Source organism: Drosophila serrata, unplaced genomic scaffold (genome assembly GCF_035046125.1).
Source record: "Drosophila serrata isolate PLE 108 unplaced genomic scaffold, ASM3504612v1 contig_272, whole genome shotgun sequence".
NCBI classification, from domain to species: domain Eukaryota; kingdom Metazoa; phylum Arthropoda; class Insecta; order Diptera; family Drosophilidae; genus Drosophila; species Drosophila serrata.
In genome coordinates, this window is record NW_028257170.1 from 1,057,845 (window position 1) to 1,071,953 (window position 14,109).

The window sequence follows — 14,109 nt, forward strand, 5'->3', positions numbered from 1 at the left end:
CTCCATCAGCTCAGCTTTACCCCATCCGTCCGAAATTGCGAATTGTTTCGTCTGCTTTGCTCTGCGCCATGTAATGTGTTTATTAAAACTTATATTGTGGTGTTTGCCATTGAGAGGCGGCGGCGTCGGCATCTTTATGGCCACCAGCTGATGTGGAGCAATTGGACGAGGCTGGGAGTGGGACTGCGGCTGCGCATGGGTTTGGGATTGGGGCATCACATCGCATCGCCAAACCCGTTATGGCAGGGAATCACAAAAAAAGAAAAAGAAAAGAAAAGAGTTAAAAAATAAAATGTTCAAAAGTAAGAAATTAAATGCGTGCCAGCGATGAGTGAGCACATTACATCGCGCACTTGGCGAAGCGAGTACGGTTATTACCAACTTACCAACATAACAAATGTGTTTAAAATGTGGCCAGTCCGGTGTGGAGTAGGTCAATCCGTTGGCTCTGGTCAGGGACAATCGCAGTGGAAGGTTATCGCTGCAATCGGGGGAATAACCGGGTCGTAATGACAGGAAACGGGAGCGTCCAGCGTACACGGAAGTCTCCGGGGACCGATCCGTCATCCTAATTGAAAGTGCACTTAATTAATTTTATAGCCTTGATGCTGTTAAGACGAATGCATTTTTAACAGCTTGCTTAATATGACTTCAAGATATTTAATTTAATTTTAGGTCAGGATCAACTGAACGAAAACAATTATTTTTGATTTAATAAAAGCTGAACAGAAACATGCATCATGTTATAATATATAAATCTCATAGATCTTATATGAATAAATCGAGAATTTAATTTAATTTAAATTTGTTTAAAGATAACTTCAGCAAGATCTTTACACATTATCAATGCCACTTTCTTATGGACTATAATTAATTTAAAGGGAAATCCTACATTTTGATTGCTCTATTTTTGTAGAGCACAAATCCTGATTTGTTACGATCGTAAACTGAGATTTTCTTGGCACATCCCATGAAAACCAAGGTTCGGAATGGTCTACGATCACCAATAACCTTCGTTTGGCTATCAATAAACCAAATTGTCATTGAGCCCTGCCTCATAACGAGATCAACATTAATTATCATCGAACAAAGGCATTTTCACACTGCAGTTTTAATGATTGTTTTGCACTTTGGGCGTGCCAACATTTCGAACATCCAAATTCAAGTCAAATCAAAATCCGTCCACTTCTCGCCCACGGAAAAACGGAAACGAATCCATTAGATTTGCATGCGATCAATGAAGGGCACTTTAGAGCCAGACCTACGCCCTTATGCATTGGGAAATGAAACGCAATGAAATGAAATGAAATGTGGTCCGAGTGTCCAAATCCAGACCCAAGCCCACGTCACGGCCCTGACTATGAAGGGCCAACGCATTTCCCAGCCATTAAACTGCAGTCCGCAGTGGAAAGAGCAACGCAAATATCATCGCCATCGGTTGCCATGGGGGGACAGATCATTAGGTGTTTGGCCATTAGCAAATGGCGACAGCATCATTACCATCGGGGGATTGCATTTTCAAGGTTTCATGGCGACCATTCTCGCCTCAGTGCCACCTGGAATCGCAGTCACTCGCCACTGCTCGGCGCCGGACCATGAAAATGCAAATATTTTATTGTTGCTGCGCCCTGAGCAATGTTTTTCAATAAACCTAATGAGTGAAATAGGCATGAAAAGGCAGAAAAAATACAGAGACACAGACCTGTATGTAACTACACCAGGTGAGAGCGAGGAGAGATGACGGTAGAAAAGCCGAAAATGAGCCGCCAGCGAACCTGATTTACAGCCACTGACAACGACTGGCCAGCTGACCAACTGACTGAATGACTGCCATTGCCCAATGACGACAACAGCAGCAGCAGCAGCAGCTCTTGGATGCTTTATGGCTACCTTTGATGACTGGGAGCTGGGAGCTGTAAGCAGGCTCTCCTCTCCTCTCAGCCTGGCCAAAAAGGTTCGTGTACTTCGTACTTTCGGTTTCTGTTTCGGCTGCCACAGAAACCAAAAACTTGTTCCCGCCATGCAGCGAGCTCATCGGAAAAAGCAGCCACAATACACAGGAAAAAATATTCAGAGAAGGCTACGGAAACTAAGCTTAAAATATTCGCATTCTTTAAATCAATATTTATAGATATTTTTTAATGACAATTTTTGTGTAAATCAAAGTTTTAGAAACGCATAACTATGCCAAATAATCATTGATTCCAATTCGGAAAGCTGTTCTATGCTTATTTTTAATAGGTTAACAATTCTGCATACTCAGTTTTCAAATTTAAAAGATTCAATTTTTTGTCAAATTTTGACAATTTTAATGATGTAACCCCTTATAAAATTTTCAATTTTCGGAAAAATCTTAAAAATTTATTTTTTGACCGGACATGGCTAGATCGATTCAGCTTTTGATGCTGATCAAGAATATATATAGTTAGTAGGGTCAGAAATGATTCTTTCACAACGTAACAAGCTTCTGACTTAAATTATACCCAACGAAAAAGGTATAAAAACGGACAATTTTTTTAAAAATCTAAGTTTTTCGGACAATATAATTAAGCCGAAATTGCATTAATTTTAATTCGGAAAGCTGTTCTGTGCTAATTTTTATTTTACTATTTAATCTGCATACTGCGATTGTTGATGCCATTGTTAGTTTTTAAATAAAATAATAAAACCTTGCAAAAAGGTATAAAAAGAGGCAATTTTCTCCAAAAATCATAGTTTAAAAAACGCATTACTCAGCCAAAAAAATCATTGAGTTCAATTCGGAAAGCTGTTCTATGCTAATTTTTAATAGATTAACAAATCTGCATACTAAGTTTTCAAATTTAAAAGATTCAATTTTTTGTCAAATTTTGACAATTTTAATGATGTAACCCCTTATGAAATTTTAAATTTTCGGAAAAATCTTAAAAATTTATTTTTTTACCGGACATGTCTAGATCGATTCAGCTTTTGGTGCTGATCAAGAATATATACGGATTGTAGGGTCGGAAATGATTCCTTCACAGCGTAACAAGCTTCTGACATAAATTATACCCAACGAAAAAGGTATAAAAACAGACAATTTTTTTGAAAAATCTAAGTTTTTCGGACATCATAATTAAGCCGAAATTGCATTAATTTTAATTCGGAAAGCGGTTCTGTGCTAGTTTTTATTGTACTATTTAATCTGCATACTGCGTTTGTTGATGCTATTGTTAGTTTTAAAATAAAATAATAAAACCTTGCAAAAAGGTATAAAAACAGGCAATTTTCTCCAAAAATCATAGTTTAAAAAACGCATAACTCGGCCAAAAACTCATTGATTTTAATTCGGAAAGCAGTTCTATGCTAATATTTAATAGATTAACAAATCTGCATACCCAGTTTTCAAATTTAAAAGATTCAATTTTTTGTCAAATTTTGACAATTTTAATGATGTGATATGAAATTTTCAATTTTCGGAAAAATCTTAAAAATTTATTTTTTGACCGGACATGGCTAGATCGATTCAGCTTTTGATGCTGATCAAGAATATATACGGTTTGTAGGGTCGGAAATGATTCCTTCAATGTGTTTCAGGCTTTTTACTAAAATTATAGTATCTTGCAAGGGCTTCCCCAATTGTGTTAAAAAATTTAATAAATATGGTGTCCCATATAGGATTTTTTAAACAAAGAAAATAATTTAAAAGTGTTTGAATTTAAATGAACCTATTTTTCCAGAGAATTTTAATTCGGATAAATGACTTTCTATGTATTAAATAATAAAGTTGCAACCTTCTATGTAACTCGCGCGCACTCACTTTCTCCGTTTCAAGTTTGAATTCTGGCGCGTGTTCCGAATTATATTAATTTTATAGATTGATTTTAACAACATGTACCTCTACTAATGAATGAATGAAATAAAACTTTACTAATTATTTCTTCACGTGCAGCAGCATCAAGCCGAGCCGATCAGATTGCATTCGAATACCGCTCCGCCAAGCTGCCCATTATATAATCCAGTTAATTTCTTTAACAATTTTTGTTTCTCCGCCGTTGTTCGGTTTTCGTTTTTCGGTTTTTGGTTTTCGGTTTTTAGTTTTAAGTTTTCGTTGTTTTGCTAAACGCTGCCTCTCCAGCCAGCTTCATTCGTTGTTTGGATTCCGCGCTGTGTGGACGTCCAAATCCATCGTCGCGTTGTCTCTCGAAGATCGTCTGATCATAAATATATTGCCAGGGTAACAGCGTCATCATCCAGTCCAGTGGTCGTGTTGTTTGAAAACGCGCTCTTTCTAAAGGATTGCGAAACGGGCGTTTGGCATTGCTCATACGCAGCGTGTGACGGCGGGTCGTGCAAAAGAAACAGAAAGGATTTGAAAACAGGGTGTAAGTGTGTGCCAAGTGTGCGTGTGTAAATGTGATTAAATTATGCGAAAAAAATTACAAATAAAGATATTCAACAAGGATAGAAGGATATAAGCCATAGATATCAAACAAAATTATAAATAAAATACCATTAAATAAACCATTAACTAAAAAAGAAATACGAAACATTTTGATAGTTTGACTTGTATTAATTTTAAATTAAATTCAGAATATGGAAAAGTTATTTTTTCAATTAAGAAAGTTAAAGGTTTCAATAAGCCACTATATGATAAAATAATTAAAAACATATATCTTTAGAAAAAAATTGAGTAACTTCTCCAAGATTAAAACACAAAGTACCCAATATGACACATTCCAAAGTCTTGAAGCATTTTCGAAACAAGTAACCACAGATTTCAATCAAAAAGTAATAATAATTTGAAAACGATTAACCCTTATCCAAAAATTCACTTCACTTGAAGTAAAAGCAATCAACTTGGCAGCCAAATCAATCTGTGCAGAGAATATGAGCCCAATGAAATTACCAAATAAGCCACGATTGCACCGCCTGTTGCATTATTGGCCAGTTAGCCAGCCGCTGTACACAAAAGCCACGCAATCCGCAGCCGGAGCAACGAGCTCCCAATGAAAATGTTGAAACTGCAGGCGGGAGAGCTAAGGCTGGAGCTGGAACTGGGAGAGTGAAAGAGAGGAGGTATCCAGCTGGGGTTGCCCAATGACATTTTGAAACCGCATTTCCAGTTGTTTACAGGGAAAACGGAGACAACAAGAAAATTGAAAAGCCCGACAAAAGCCAGGCAGTGCAAGCTGAAAGCCCGTCAATGTCCCAAAAACCGAAATCAATTAAATGGCACAGAGTTCGCAAAGTCGGAGCTATATATGCAAATGAGTCTTTGGCGGGGTGTCATGGGAAAACGGAACTCGAATGTCGGAATTATCGGGGTCTTGAGTTTGAGACAAAGGGCAATCCAAGCGATCGGATCACAAATTGTGTGCAAATATTGGGACTGAGCTTAGCTGATAATGATCGCAGTTTGTTTACTTGGGGCAATGGTGGCACCAATGCCGGATTATGCAACCCCCAGCCAGCGAAGTCTGGCCAACAAGGGATCTCTTTCTTTCGAACCCAGCGCACTGGGACTCTGAGCTCCAGCTAATTATTGCCACTATTTCGAGCGACCATTTTCAATAACCAATTTGTGACCCGCTTTCGGCCAACAGTTTTTGAACTTGAACCAATTCGCAGTTTGTGGTTTCTTTGCATTTTTCTTAACCATCTTTTGTATTTGGCCATAATGCCATTTGTCGGTTTATGGATCTTTCAGTCTCTGCAACAACAAAGAGCCAACTCTGAATGAGCCGCACACAGGCGAGAAAATAATTTATACATTTTTTCCATTTCGTCGGTTTCAGAGTTCGCTGAAAATGTATTGTCCATTTACATTTTAGTCGGCGTCGTATTTTAACAAAAACAGAGCGCGTTTCTTGTGAGTTTTAATTAGCAAATATTTGCAAATTACAGCGATGCGTGATCCGGCGGCGTTTGCCTTGAGATCGGTGAGACCTTGAACTAATTTCGATGGGAAATCCATTAATAAATGTTGTGGATCCTCATTCAGTGCAGAATAGGCCCACCAACAGCAATTGCAAAAGGGTTTCTTAACAAAATAATTAATTAAACACATGGGAATAGTTATAGTATCTCGATTTCCCTTTACATTGGTAATTAATAGGGGAAGCATTATATATTATTATTTATATTTTTCGGAAGCTTCTTTTCTATATACTTTTAAAGGCATTCAATCTTTAAGTTCATTAACTTTATTATTTCCAAGAGATTTGGTTAAGAGCCTCTTGAAGTAATGCCCAATGAATTGCAGAATATCTTTTGTTGACTTTGCAGATTTAAGGGGAATTACCAGGCTGAAGTTGAATCATTTTACTAATATTATAATATCTAAATTAGGAGGGGGTTTTTTATTGGAAGAAGTAACAAAGCATGAATATATACAAATTATAGTTGTATATGATATAAAGGCATTAATCCAACAAGGCTGATAATGGAAAACAAAATGTTGCTAGCCAAATGTTGCGAGAAACATTTGGTTAGCAACACACAGTGTGGGTCGATATTGGTTATCTTCAGCTTGAACGTTTATTTTACAACAATTTCAATGTTATTTATTCAATTTTAGTGAAATTTAAAGAATAACCCACACAAGGTTATTTGTTACACTATATACATTACATATATCATAGATTTTTCATAATTTCTTAGACATGTATGGGAATGTTGCAATAAAATCTGATTGATACATTGATCTTCGTTTGGCGTGACACATCTTATTAAATGAATAGCGGGTATATGAATTAAAATTATAAGCTTTGAGGCTAAGAAAAATACCCCAATTTTAGTGAAAATTAATCACAAAATAAATAAATAATTATACATTTCCTGTCTTTCTCCCACAGCTTTAGCTATCCATGCCCAGCGCTTGATCGCATCAGTCCAGAGCAACAGCACCAGTCAAATATGAAGGAAACCAAGTTGGCGCAGGATCAGGGAGATGGCTCCCTATCGGAGTCCCTGCTCAAGATTGCCAAACGGGAACTGCGCGAGGATCGGTGCACTCGGGAACAGAGCCTGGAGCAGCTGCGGAATTGGGTGGCCAAGAACGAGGATCTGCAGAATGTTCGCTGCGACGATACCTTCCTACTGCGCTTCCTGCGTGCCAAAAAGTTCAGCGTTCCGATGGCAGAGCAAACGCTACTCAAGTACCTCAACATCCGGCGAACATTCCCGCACATGAGCACTCAGCTGGATTATCTGGAGCCACGCCTGGGCGACCTCATCGACCAGGGCTACATCTTTGCAGTACCCCAGAGGGATAAGCATGGACGCCGTGTGGTGGTCATCAATGCCAAGGGCCTCAATCCGAAGATCCACACCAGCTGTGATCAGGCCAAGGCACATTTCCTCACCTACGAGTGCCTGATGGAGGACCAGGAGACACAGATCACCGGACTGACGCATGTCGGCGACTTCTCCGGCGTGTCGACGGCCCACGTGACGAACTGGAATCCGACGGAGTTTGCCCGCATCTTTAAGTGGGGCGAACAGTCGCTGCCCATGCGCCACAAGGAGATCCACCTCATCAATGTGCCCTCCACGCTCAAGTGGCTCATTGACTTTGTGAAGAATCGGGTTAGCTCCAAGATGAAGAACCGCCTAATCATCTACGGCAGCGAGAAGGAGCTGATGAAGGGCGTCGACCAGGCATGCCTGCCCCTGGAGATGGGCGGCACTGTGCCCATGCGCGAGATGATCGAGCTGTGGAAGCAGGAGCTGGCCTCCAAGCGGGACCTGGTGCTCGGGCTGGACAAGAGTGTCCTGCTCTCCGACCGCGGCATCCAGCGGCGGAGCAGTTTCAATGCAGAGAAGGCAAGCAACGGTGGACCCAACTTTGTGTCACAGATCGAGTCCATTGAGGGCAGCTTTCGGAAGCTGGAATTCGATTAGCTCACCCGATCTAGTTTTAGTCCATAGTCCATAGTTTTAGGCATCAATTCATCCAGTTAACCCAATACGCAATGCTTCGCAGGTCCCCCGATCCTGATCTCGCTTCCGATCCAGGCCAAAGATCCGTAGCCAGATCCCGGGGATCCCCGCTTCGCTTCTCGGTGGCACTTGCTTTACTCATCCTGCGCTTCTTTGTATTCAGTTTGTTCGTTTGGCGTACAATAAACGAGAGGAATAGTTTGGAAACCATATCCATGTCGTCCAGTCTCTTAATCTCACTTGGTCCTACGGCGACCTGCGTAGCGTGGCCAATGCTCCAGCTCCCGCTGAACTGCCTCCGCATCGGTATCGAGCACGTAGAGCTGATAGTCGGTCTGCAGTCTGTGTCGCTTCAAGGATTCCAGGATCAGGGCCTGGGCTGACCTTAACTGGCAGTTGCTAGGTGGCCTTTGACTGAAGTTGCCCACAAATGCCATCACCAGGGAATTATTCTGTTGCAGATCTCCTGGGTAACTGCTCTCGTATCCCCATCCGCGGGCCTCGAACGTCTGACAGTCACCAGCGATCAAGAAGTTGTACGGCAGCTCCTCCACGCGGGATCGCTATGAGAGATTTGAATTAAAGATGGTTTGTAGTTCAGTTCGGAGGAATGCACTCACCTGCAACCTGAGCAGCAGCTCTGAACAATCCTCTAGACATCCTTCGCTGGCCGTATGGGTAAAGAATACAGTAGCAACTCTCTGGGGATCCAGCTGAGTGCCTCGACCTTGCAGATCCATATCCGACCATATATCATGCTCGATGAGACTGAGCCGATAGCCAAAGTCCGGCTCTTGCGCTGTAAGCAATGAGGAGAAGTGATTCAGCTAATAAAATTTCTTTGTTGCTTCATTAACATAAATGGGAAAATGTGAAAAATGAATCATTTAAAGGCAACTGCGGTGGGTATAAATTAAAGGAAAAGAATTGTGAAAATGTTGTTCACAAGTAACTTAATGTTTTTCGTGTAAAATTAAAACAGAATCCGTTCCAAAAACAATTAAATTATGTCACGTTGCTTGGGTTCTGAGAATAAAATATTTAAAAACTTTATTTATTGAGAGACAATACGCATAAAGATCGGTTTCTGTTTCTACAACTACACTTAAAAAGCTTAAAATTAGTTTTTTAAATCACGCAATTATATTTATATAAACTTTATTATTTAACAAAAGAGAACCTAGGGTATCTCGTAGAAATTCTTCAAGTGCACCTCGATCATTGAGCACTTCCGCCTGTGCTCACATGCTGACACAAGCTGCTCTTATCATAACTCGCCTAGCTTGCTCGAATTTATTTAAACAAAAACGATCATCAGCTGGAAAACTCACTTTGTCGCCAGAGCAAATACACGGCCAGTACCAGGGAGGAGGCACACATGAGCAGCAGTCCCACGGACCGCCAATTGAGGCAGTCTTTTGTCAGACTCGAGCTGCTGGAGGTGGAGGTCGACATGGTGGTTCTTAGCAGCGGAGTGGTTTCGCTTACATTGCACTCCTCGTGGACCTGAACGTTGATATCCTCGACGGAGCTGAAGCTGCCATACGAGGTCTTGGAGACGGAGTCGGCGTCCGGCGAGGGGCTGCGGCGCGTGGCTGTCGTAGCGAAATATAGAGCAAACAACATATGATGGAGCTTAGCCAAGATAAAAGAGTGCAGATGATTAGCCAAGCGGCACAGTTTGTCCAGGCTGGTCTGGTCTTGGTTCTCATAGTACTTGTTGATGGCGCGCAGACTGTGAACGCTGACGAACATCTTGGCGTCTTGCCACTGAATCTCCGTCTGGGATATCCAAAGAGATGCCTGTGCGGGCCTTAGGCTTTATCTAATCGACGCACCTCGTTATCTAGTCGGGGTCAGGCTTACCCATTCGCACGGCTATGTGGCTGGAGTCCATGGCTGATTTGATCGGATCTGCTGCGTTCTTGGAGCAGTCAAGGTGGTGCAACGGAGTGGGTCAATCAGATTTTTACTGGATCGCACTGGAAAGCACCACCCGATCGATTTGATGCGGTGCCAGCGGCCTGCATTAAGCGACTGAGACGAGAACAAGGGAAAAGAGCGCAAGATCGCCCGCATGACGTGCGCAACATTGTCATAAATCCGATCCCAGTATGCTCTCTTATTACGCTCTCTTCGCCCAAAGACGGATTAACATTCGCATTGCGTTTATTCCTCCCCTTCGCTTTCTGATATTTGTATCTTCAACTAGACTCTAAATAACAATCATAATTGGGATTTCTATTATACACAGAATTTGACGTTGCTTAATTTACAGTGCTAGTTAGCTCCGGAACAGTGACTAGACCCTGCTTCCCCCCTTAAGACTAACGCAGGCCGTCATCCAACCGTAATAAGTTAGGAGAACATGCAGTCACAGACACACACTGACATGGACGCAGGACAAGAAGTGACGACGACGGAAGCTGGGACTCGAAACCACTTTAAAACTTCACGACAAGACAATGATGAGCTAAAATCGTTCGAAAATCGGTCGAAAATCGAAATTCTAAAAGAAATGCATTCGCTTGGTGCCTAAAATCTAGACTTAGTACGTATTATGCTTCCGCTTCGGCTGCAGCTGCCAATCTCGGGTTTTGGATTGCATGGATTGCTTGGATAATGGGCTGGACTGCCTTTTACTTATATGATCGCCAGATTTGCCAGGCGCATAGGGCTGCCGAGAGGAAGGTGACGCCACGATGCAAGTATTTGGTTTTGCAGTTGGGCGAGTAGCCCAGGATCACAGGCGAAGAGACGTCCGTCAGCGGTAGCTGCTCCAGCACGGTCTCGTTGTTCTCCACCTGGAAGGAAACAGATGAGATGAGAAGGTTAGTTGATCGATAGCAAATGGCCGCATTCTCTTTACCTGATATTGACAGCAAGGATCATAGTTCCAGGAGACCGTGTAGAGGCCGCTGCAGAAGAGCGAAAGTGCGCAGGCGGGGGCCGCAATGACAGGCCGATCGCGCCACAGAAGGCTGGCCACCAGGGACACAACGCCAGTGGCTACGGCTGTCTTGTGCAGGCAATTGCCGACCCAAATCCAGCGTCCTGAACGAAGGTACTTTGGATTAAGACCTTCAAAAGAGAAAATTATAGGTGAAGTCCTCACCAGTTTCATCACCCAGGCGCGGCGGCTCGATTATAATAAAGTCCACCTTCTTCTCCAGAGCCTTGTCCAGCTCAGCCTCGAACCGTTCGTGGGCATTGGAGCTGTCGTAGACCTCACGGATGACATGGAACGTCGGCACTTTACTCGTGCTGGAATGGAGCAAAGATGTGGGACATCAATCACTGCTCACGCCTTTATCTCTGCTTGCGTAGCGAGTCCAAGGTTAAGGTCAAGCAGGAGATTATGCCGCCACCAGCACTGCAGCAGGGTTCGCCGCAGAGCCATTGTCCGCCGCAGAAGATAAATAAATCAAATTGCATAACCGGTACAGGTGCACGCGAAGATCCGGAGCTTCACTACTGCAGTCAGACCCTCAAAGGTGTTGCGCAATCTCCCAAAGCCAATTAGACAGTAAGAATTGTCCGTAATATTTACCTTTCTATGTTTCTGCTAACCATTTTGCTAATAATTTGTTTTTTTTTTTGTTATTAAACTCAGTGTGCCCACGCTTGGAGCGCCAGTTCGATAACACTTTGGTATGAGGCAATATATACTAAAAAATTTGAATTATATCGTAAGTACAACAATCATAAGATTTGCTCACACGTGCTTAAATTTGTTTTCCGTTCTGTACTAATTTTTTCCAATTAAAAACCATTTTTAAAACAAGGTATTAATCATATCGTAACATTTATGGTGTTACAAAAGTAATTCATTATATTTGAGGCATTCATATAATTAGTGTTCTCATACTTGCCATCTCTATTTTACGATATTAAAAATTACGATCAAAAGCAAACAGATTTCAAGTATACAAGAACTTTTTACGATTGAATTGAATTACTTTAGTAGCTCTAACTAACTAAAAGTAGTAAAGTCTTGTTTTTAGCATAAATATAGAAGATAATTAAAACTGACCGGCGTCTTATTGTCGCCACGGAGTTTGACATTTCGCCCTTTGTCCGATATGGTCTCACTGCACACACACTCATTGAAATTGGAAAATTGAAAATGGAAAAGCATCGCTTACCGCTCCCGGAATTGCACGACGATAAACACAGACACAAACAAACAGGCAATGGCGAGAACAGCAACCGCTTCCGGCCGCCCAAGAACAAGCGTTACAGGTGCTTTCTGCCGGCGGACAACAACAATCTAAACCGCAGCCAGTCGTTGGGATCCTGCAGCGCCAACAGCTCACAGATCGCCCACGCCATCTCGTTCCGGGGCCCGGAGTGTCCAGACGCCAGCATTTTGCCATCCTCGCCCGCTTCGGCCGATTGGAGTGACCGCAGCCACTTCGAGCAGTGCTTCCAACGACTGGCCAAGCTAGGCGAAGGGTCCTTCGGTGAAGTCTTCCAGGTGCGCGATCGTGCTGATGGCCGACTGTACGCCGTTAAGATCTCCAAACAGCTGTTCCGGGGCGAACAGTACAGGGCCGAACGACTGGAGGAGGTACGCCGCTACGAGGAGTTCTCCGGTCATGAGAACTGTATCCGCTTCATCCGTGCCTGGGAGCAGTACGACCGGCTCTTCATGCAAATGGAACTGTGCCGCGAGAGTCTGGAGCAGTATTTGCTGCGTTGCCAGCGGATACCCGAGGAGCGTATATGGCACATCCTGCTGGACCTGCTGCGGGGCCTGAAGTCGCTGCACGACCGAAATCTGATCCACCTGGACATAAAGCTGGATAACGTGCTGATAGGCGAGGACGACGAGACCTGCAAGCTAGCGGACTTTGGACTGGTTATAGATTTGGACAGAGCCAACAGCCAGCACGCCACCGAGGGTGATTCTCGATACATGGCGCCGGAAATCCTGCAGGGACACTTCTCCAAGGCAGCGGATATCTTCAGTTTGGGCATTGCCATGCTAGAGCTGGCCTGCTACATGGATCTGCCATCTAATGGGCCACTGTGGCACGAATTGCGCCAGGGAATCTTGCCTGAGGAGTTTATTAATAGTGAGTGTGTACACGATACTATCTTCGTTCCGACTATTAACGTTTTCCTCTCCTTAGAAATATCCGTGGAACTGCAGACGGTAATTAAGTCCATGATGATGCCGGATCCGGCGCGAAGGCCTACGGCAGATCAACTGCTCTTGCATCCGAGGCTGCAGCGCATGCAGCAGAGGCGAAAGTCTCTGATAACCCTCGGTCAGCTGGTAGGATATCCTTAGGTGCACGCCTTGAACTTCTACTCATCTCATCCTCCCTCAATTTTGCAGTCTCGGAGTTTTCGTCGATCCCGTCGCAAGGTCTGGGGGAAAATGTGCAATTGGAAGACGGCCGCCTTCCGATATCTCTTCTATTTCTTGGAGGTCCTGCATCTGTACAAGCCCATCGCCCCGCCAAAGCCCAGCATCAATATAGCGCCGTCCTCTCCAACGCCGACATCAAAGCCGGCCGCGCCCCCCGGTGAGCTTACGCTAGTGGGCTCCACGCCTATTGCCAATCGCGATTGCTTCGCCTCCCATTTTCTATCCGGTGAGGACGCCCTCGAGCTGTCCCAGCACGGCACCCCGTCGGCAATGAACTCCACGCCATTAAACCATAACCAAGGCAAATCCCGACTCGACTTGCAGAAGAAGTGAGTATCCTAGTTTTAACAGTCCATTAAACTAACTAATGGCATCTCCGTCCTTTCAGTATGGATTCGCTGGGCAAGAGTGTACAGATGCCGGACTTCGACAGTCCGTCTTTAGGCCCGTCGTCGCCCAAGATCCTGGACACCTCCTCCTTCCGACGAAAGAAATTGTTTGCGCTGGACTACGATGATGAGTGAACGAATGCATCGAGAGATGAAACAATATATCAGTTATGGAACAAATACCAGATACATATGGCAACCGAATATATCGTTATATATATATAGTTTAGATCTAGACGGTAGTGTTGTACGAAGTTCCCTAGAAATAGTCTTACAATTGTGTAATGTTAATGCTTCTTTAGAAGAACTTGTTGAACTTGAACTTATAATCATGTGATATATATACGAAATGCGATTTGAAATGTTAAAAATAATAAAATACAGGTAATTGAAAAAACATTGATTGTTAATTAAATTATACAAATTAAAACCAAAAAG

The 14,109-nt window shown here is 43.1% G+C and overlaps 4 protein-coding genes across 5 annotated transcripts; 2 read left to right on the forward strand and 2 right to left on the reverse strand.

Annotated features, from left to right (window-relative positions):
• Positions 1-6,297: 6,297 nt before the first annotated feature.
• Positions 6,298-10,028, reverse strand: PGRP-LD (Peptidoglycan recognition protein LD). 2 transcript variants are annotated; one of them, XM_020942567.2, is made up of 4 exons: positions 9,772-10,028; positions 9,237-9,500; positions 8,526-8,704; positions 6,298-8,468 (listed from the first exon to the last, which is right to left on the reverse strand). In XM_020942567.2, the coding sequence occupies exons 1-4, from the start codon at positions 9,800-9,802 to the stop codon at positions 8,142-8,144; spliced, it is 801 nt and encodes a 266-aa protein (XP_020798226.2). In that variant the 5' UTR covers positions 9,803-10,028; the 3' UTR covers positions 6,298-8,141. The 2 variants fall into 2 exon arrangements, with proteins under 2 accessions (XP_020798226.2, XP_020798225.2); XM_020942566.2 differs by having other exon boundaries at positions 9,237-9,804.
• Positions 6,880-8,117, forward strand: Cralbp (Cellular retinaldehyde binding protein). The gene has a single exon (XM_020942565.2). The coding sequence runs from the start codon at positions 6,880-6,882 to the stop codon at positions 7,864-7,866; it is 987 nt and encodes a 328-aa protein (XP_020798224.1). The 3' UTR covers positions 7,867-8,117.
• A 28-nt stretch (positions 10,029-10,056) lies between the features above and the next one.
• On the reverse strand, positions 10,057-11,575 carry Pmi (Transmembrane protein Pmi). Its single transcript, XM_020942568.2, has 4 exons — positions 11,456-11,575; positions 11,021-11,169; positions 10,775-10,959; positions 10,057-10,709 (listed from the first exon to the last, which is right to left on the reverse strand). The coding sequence occupies exons 1-4, from the start codon at positions 11,476-11,478 to the stop codon at positions 10,545-10,547; spliced, it is 522 nt and encodes a 173-aa protein (XP_020798227.1). The 5' UTR covers positions 11,479-11,575; the 3' UTR covers positions 10,057-10,544.
• A 117-nt stretch (positions 11,576-11,692) lies between these two features.
• On the forward strand, positions 11,693-14,070 carry Myt1 (protein kinase, membrane associated tyrosine/threonine 1). Its single transcript, XM_020942562.2, has 4 exons — positions 11,693-12,983; positions 13,041-13,186; positions 13,250-13,611; positions 13,671-14,070. Exons 1-4 carry the CDS (start codon positions 12,032-12,034, stop codon positions 13,804-13,806), a joined length of 1,596 nt encoding a protein of 531 aa, XP_020798221.2. The 5' UTR covers positions 11,693-12,031; the 3' UTR covers positions 13,807-14,070.
• Positions 14,071-14,109: the final 39 nt, after the last annotated feature.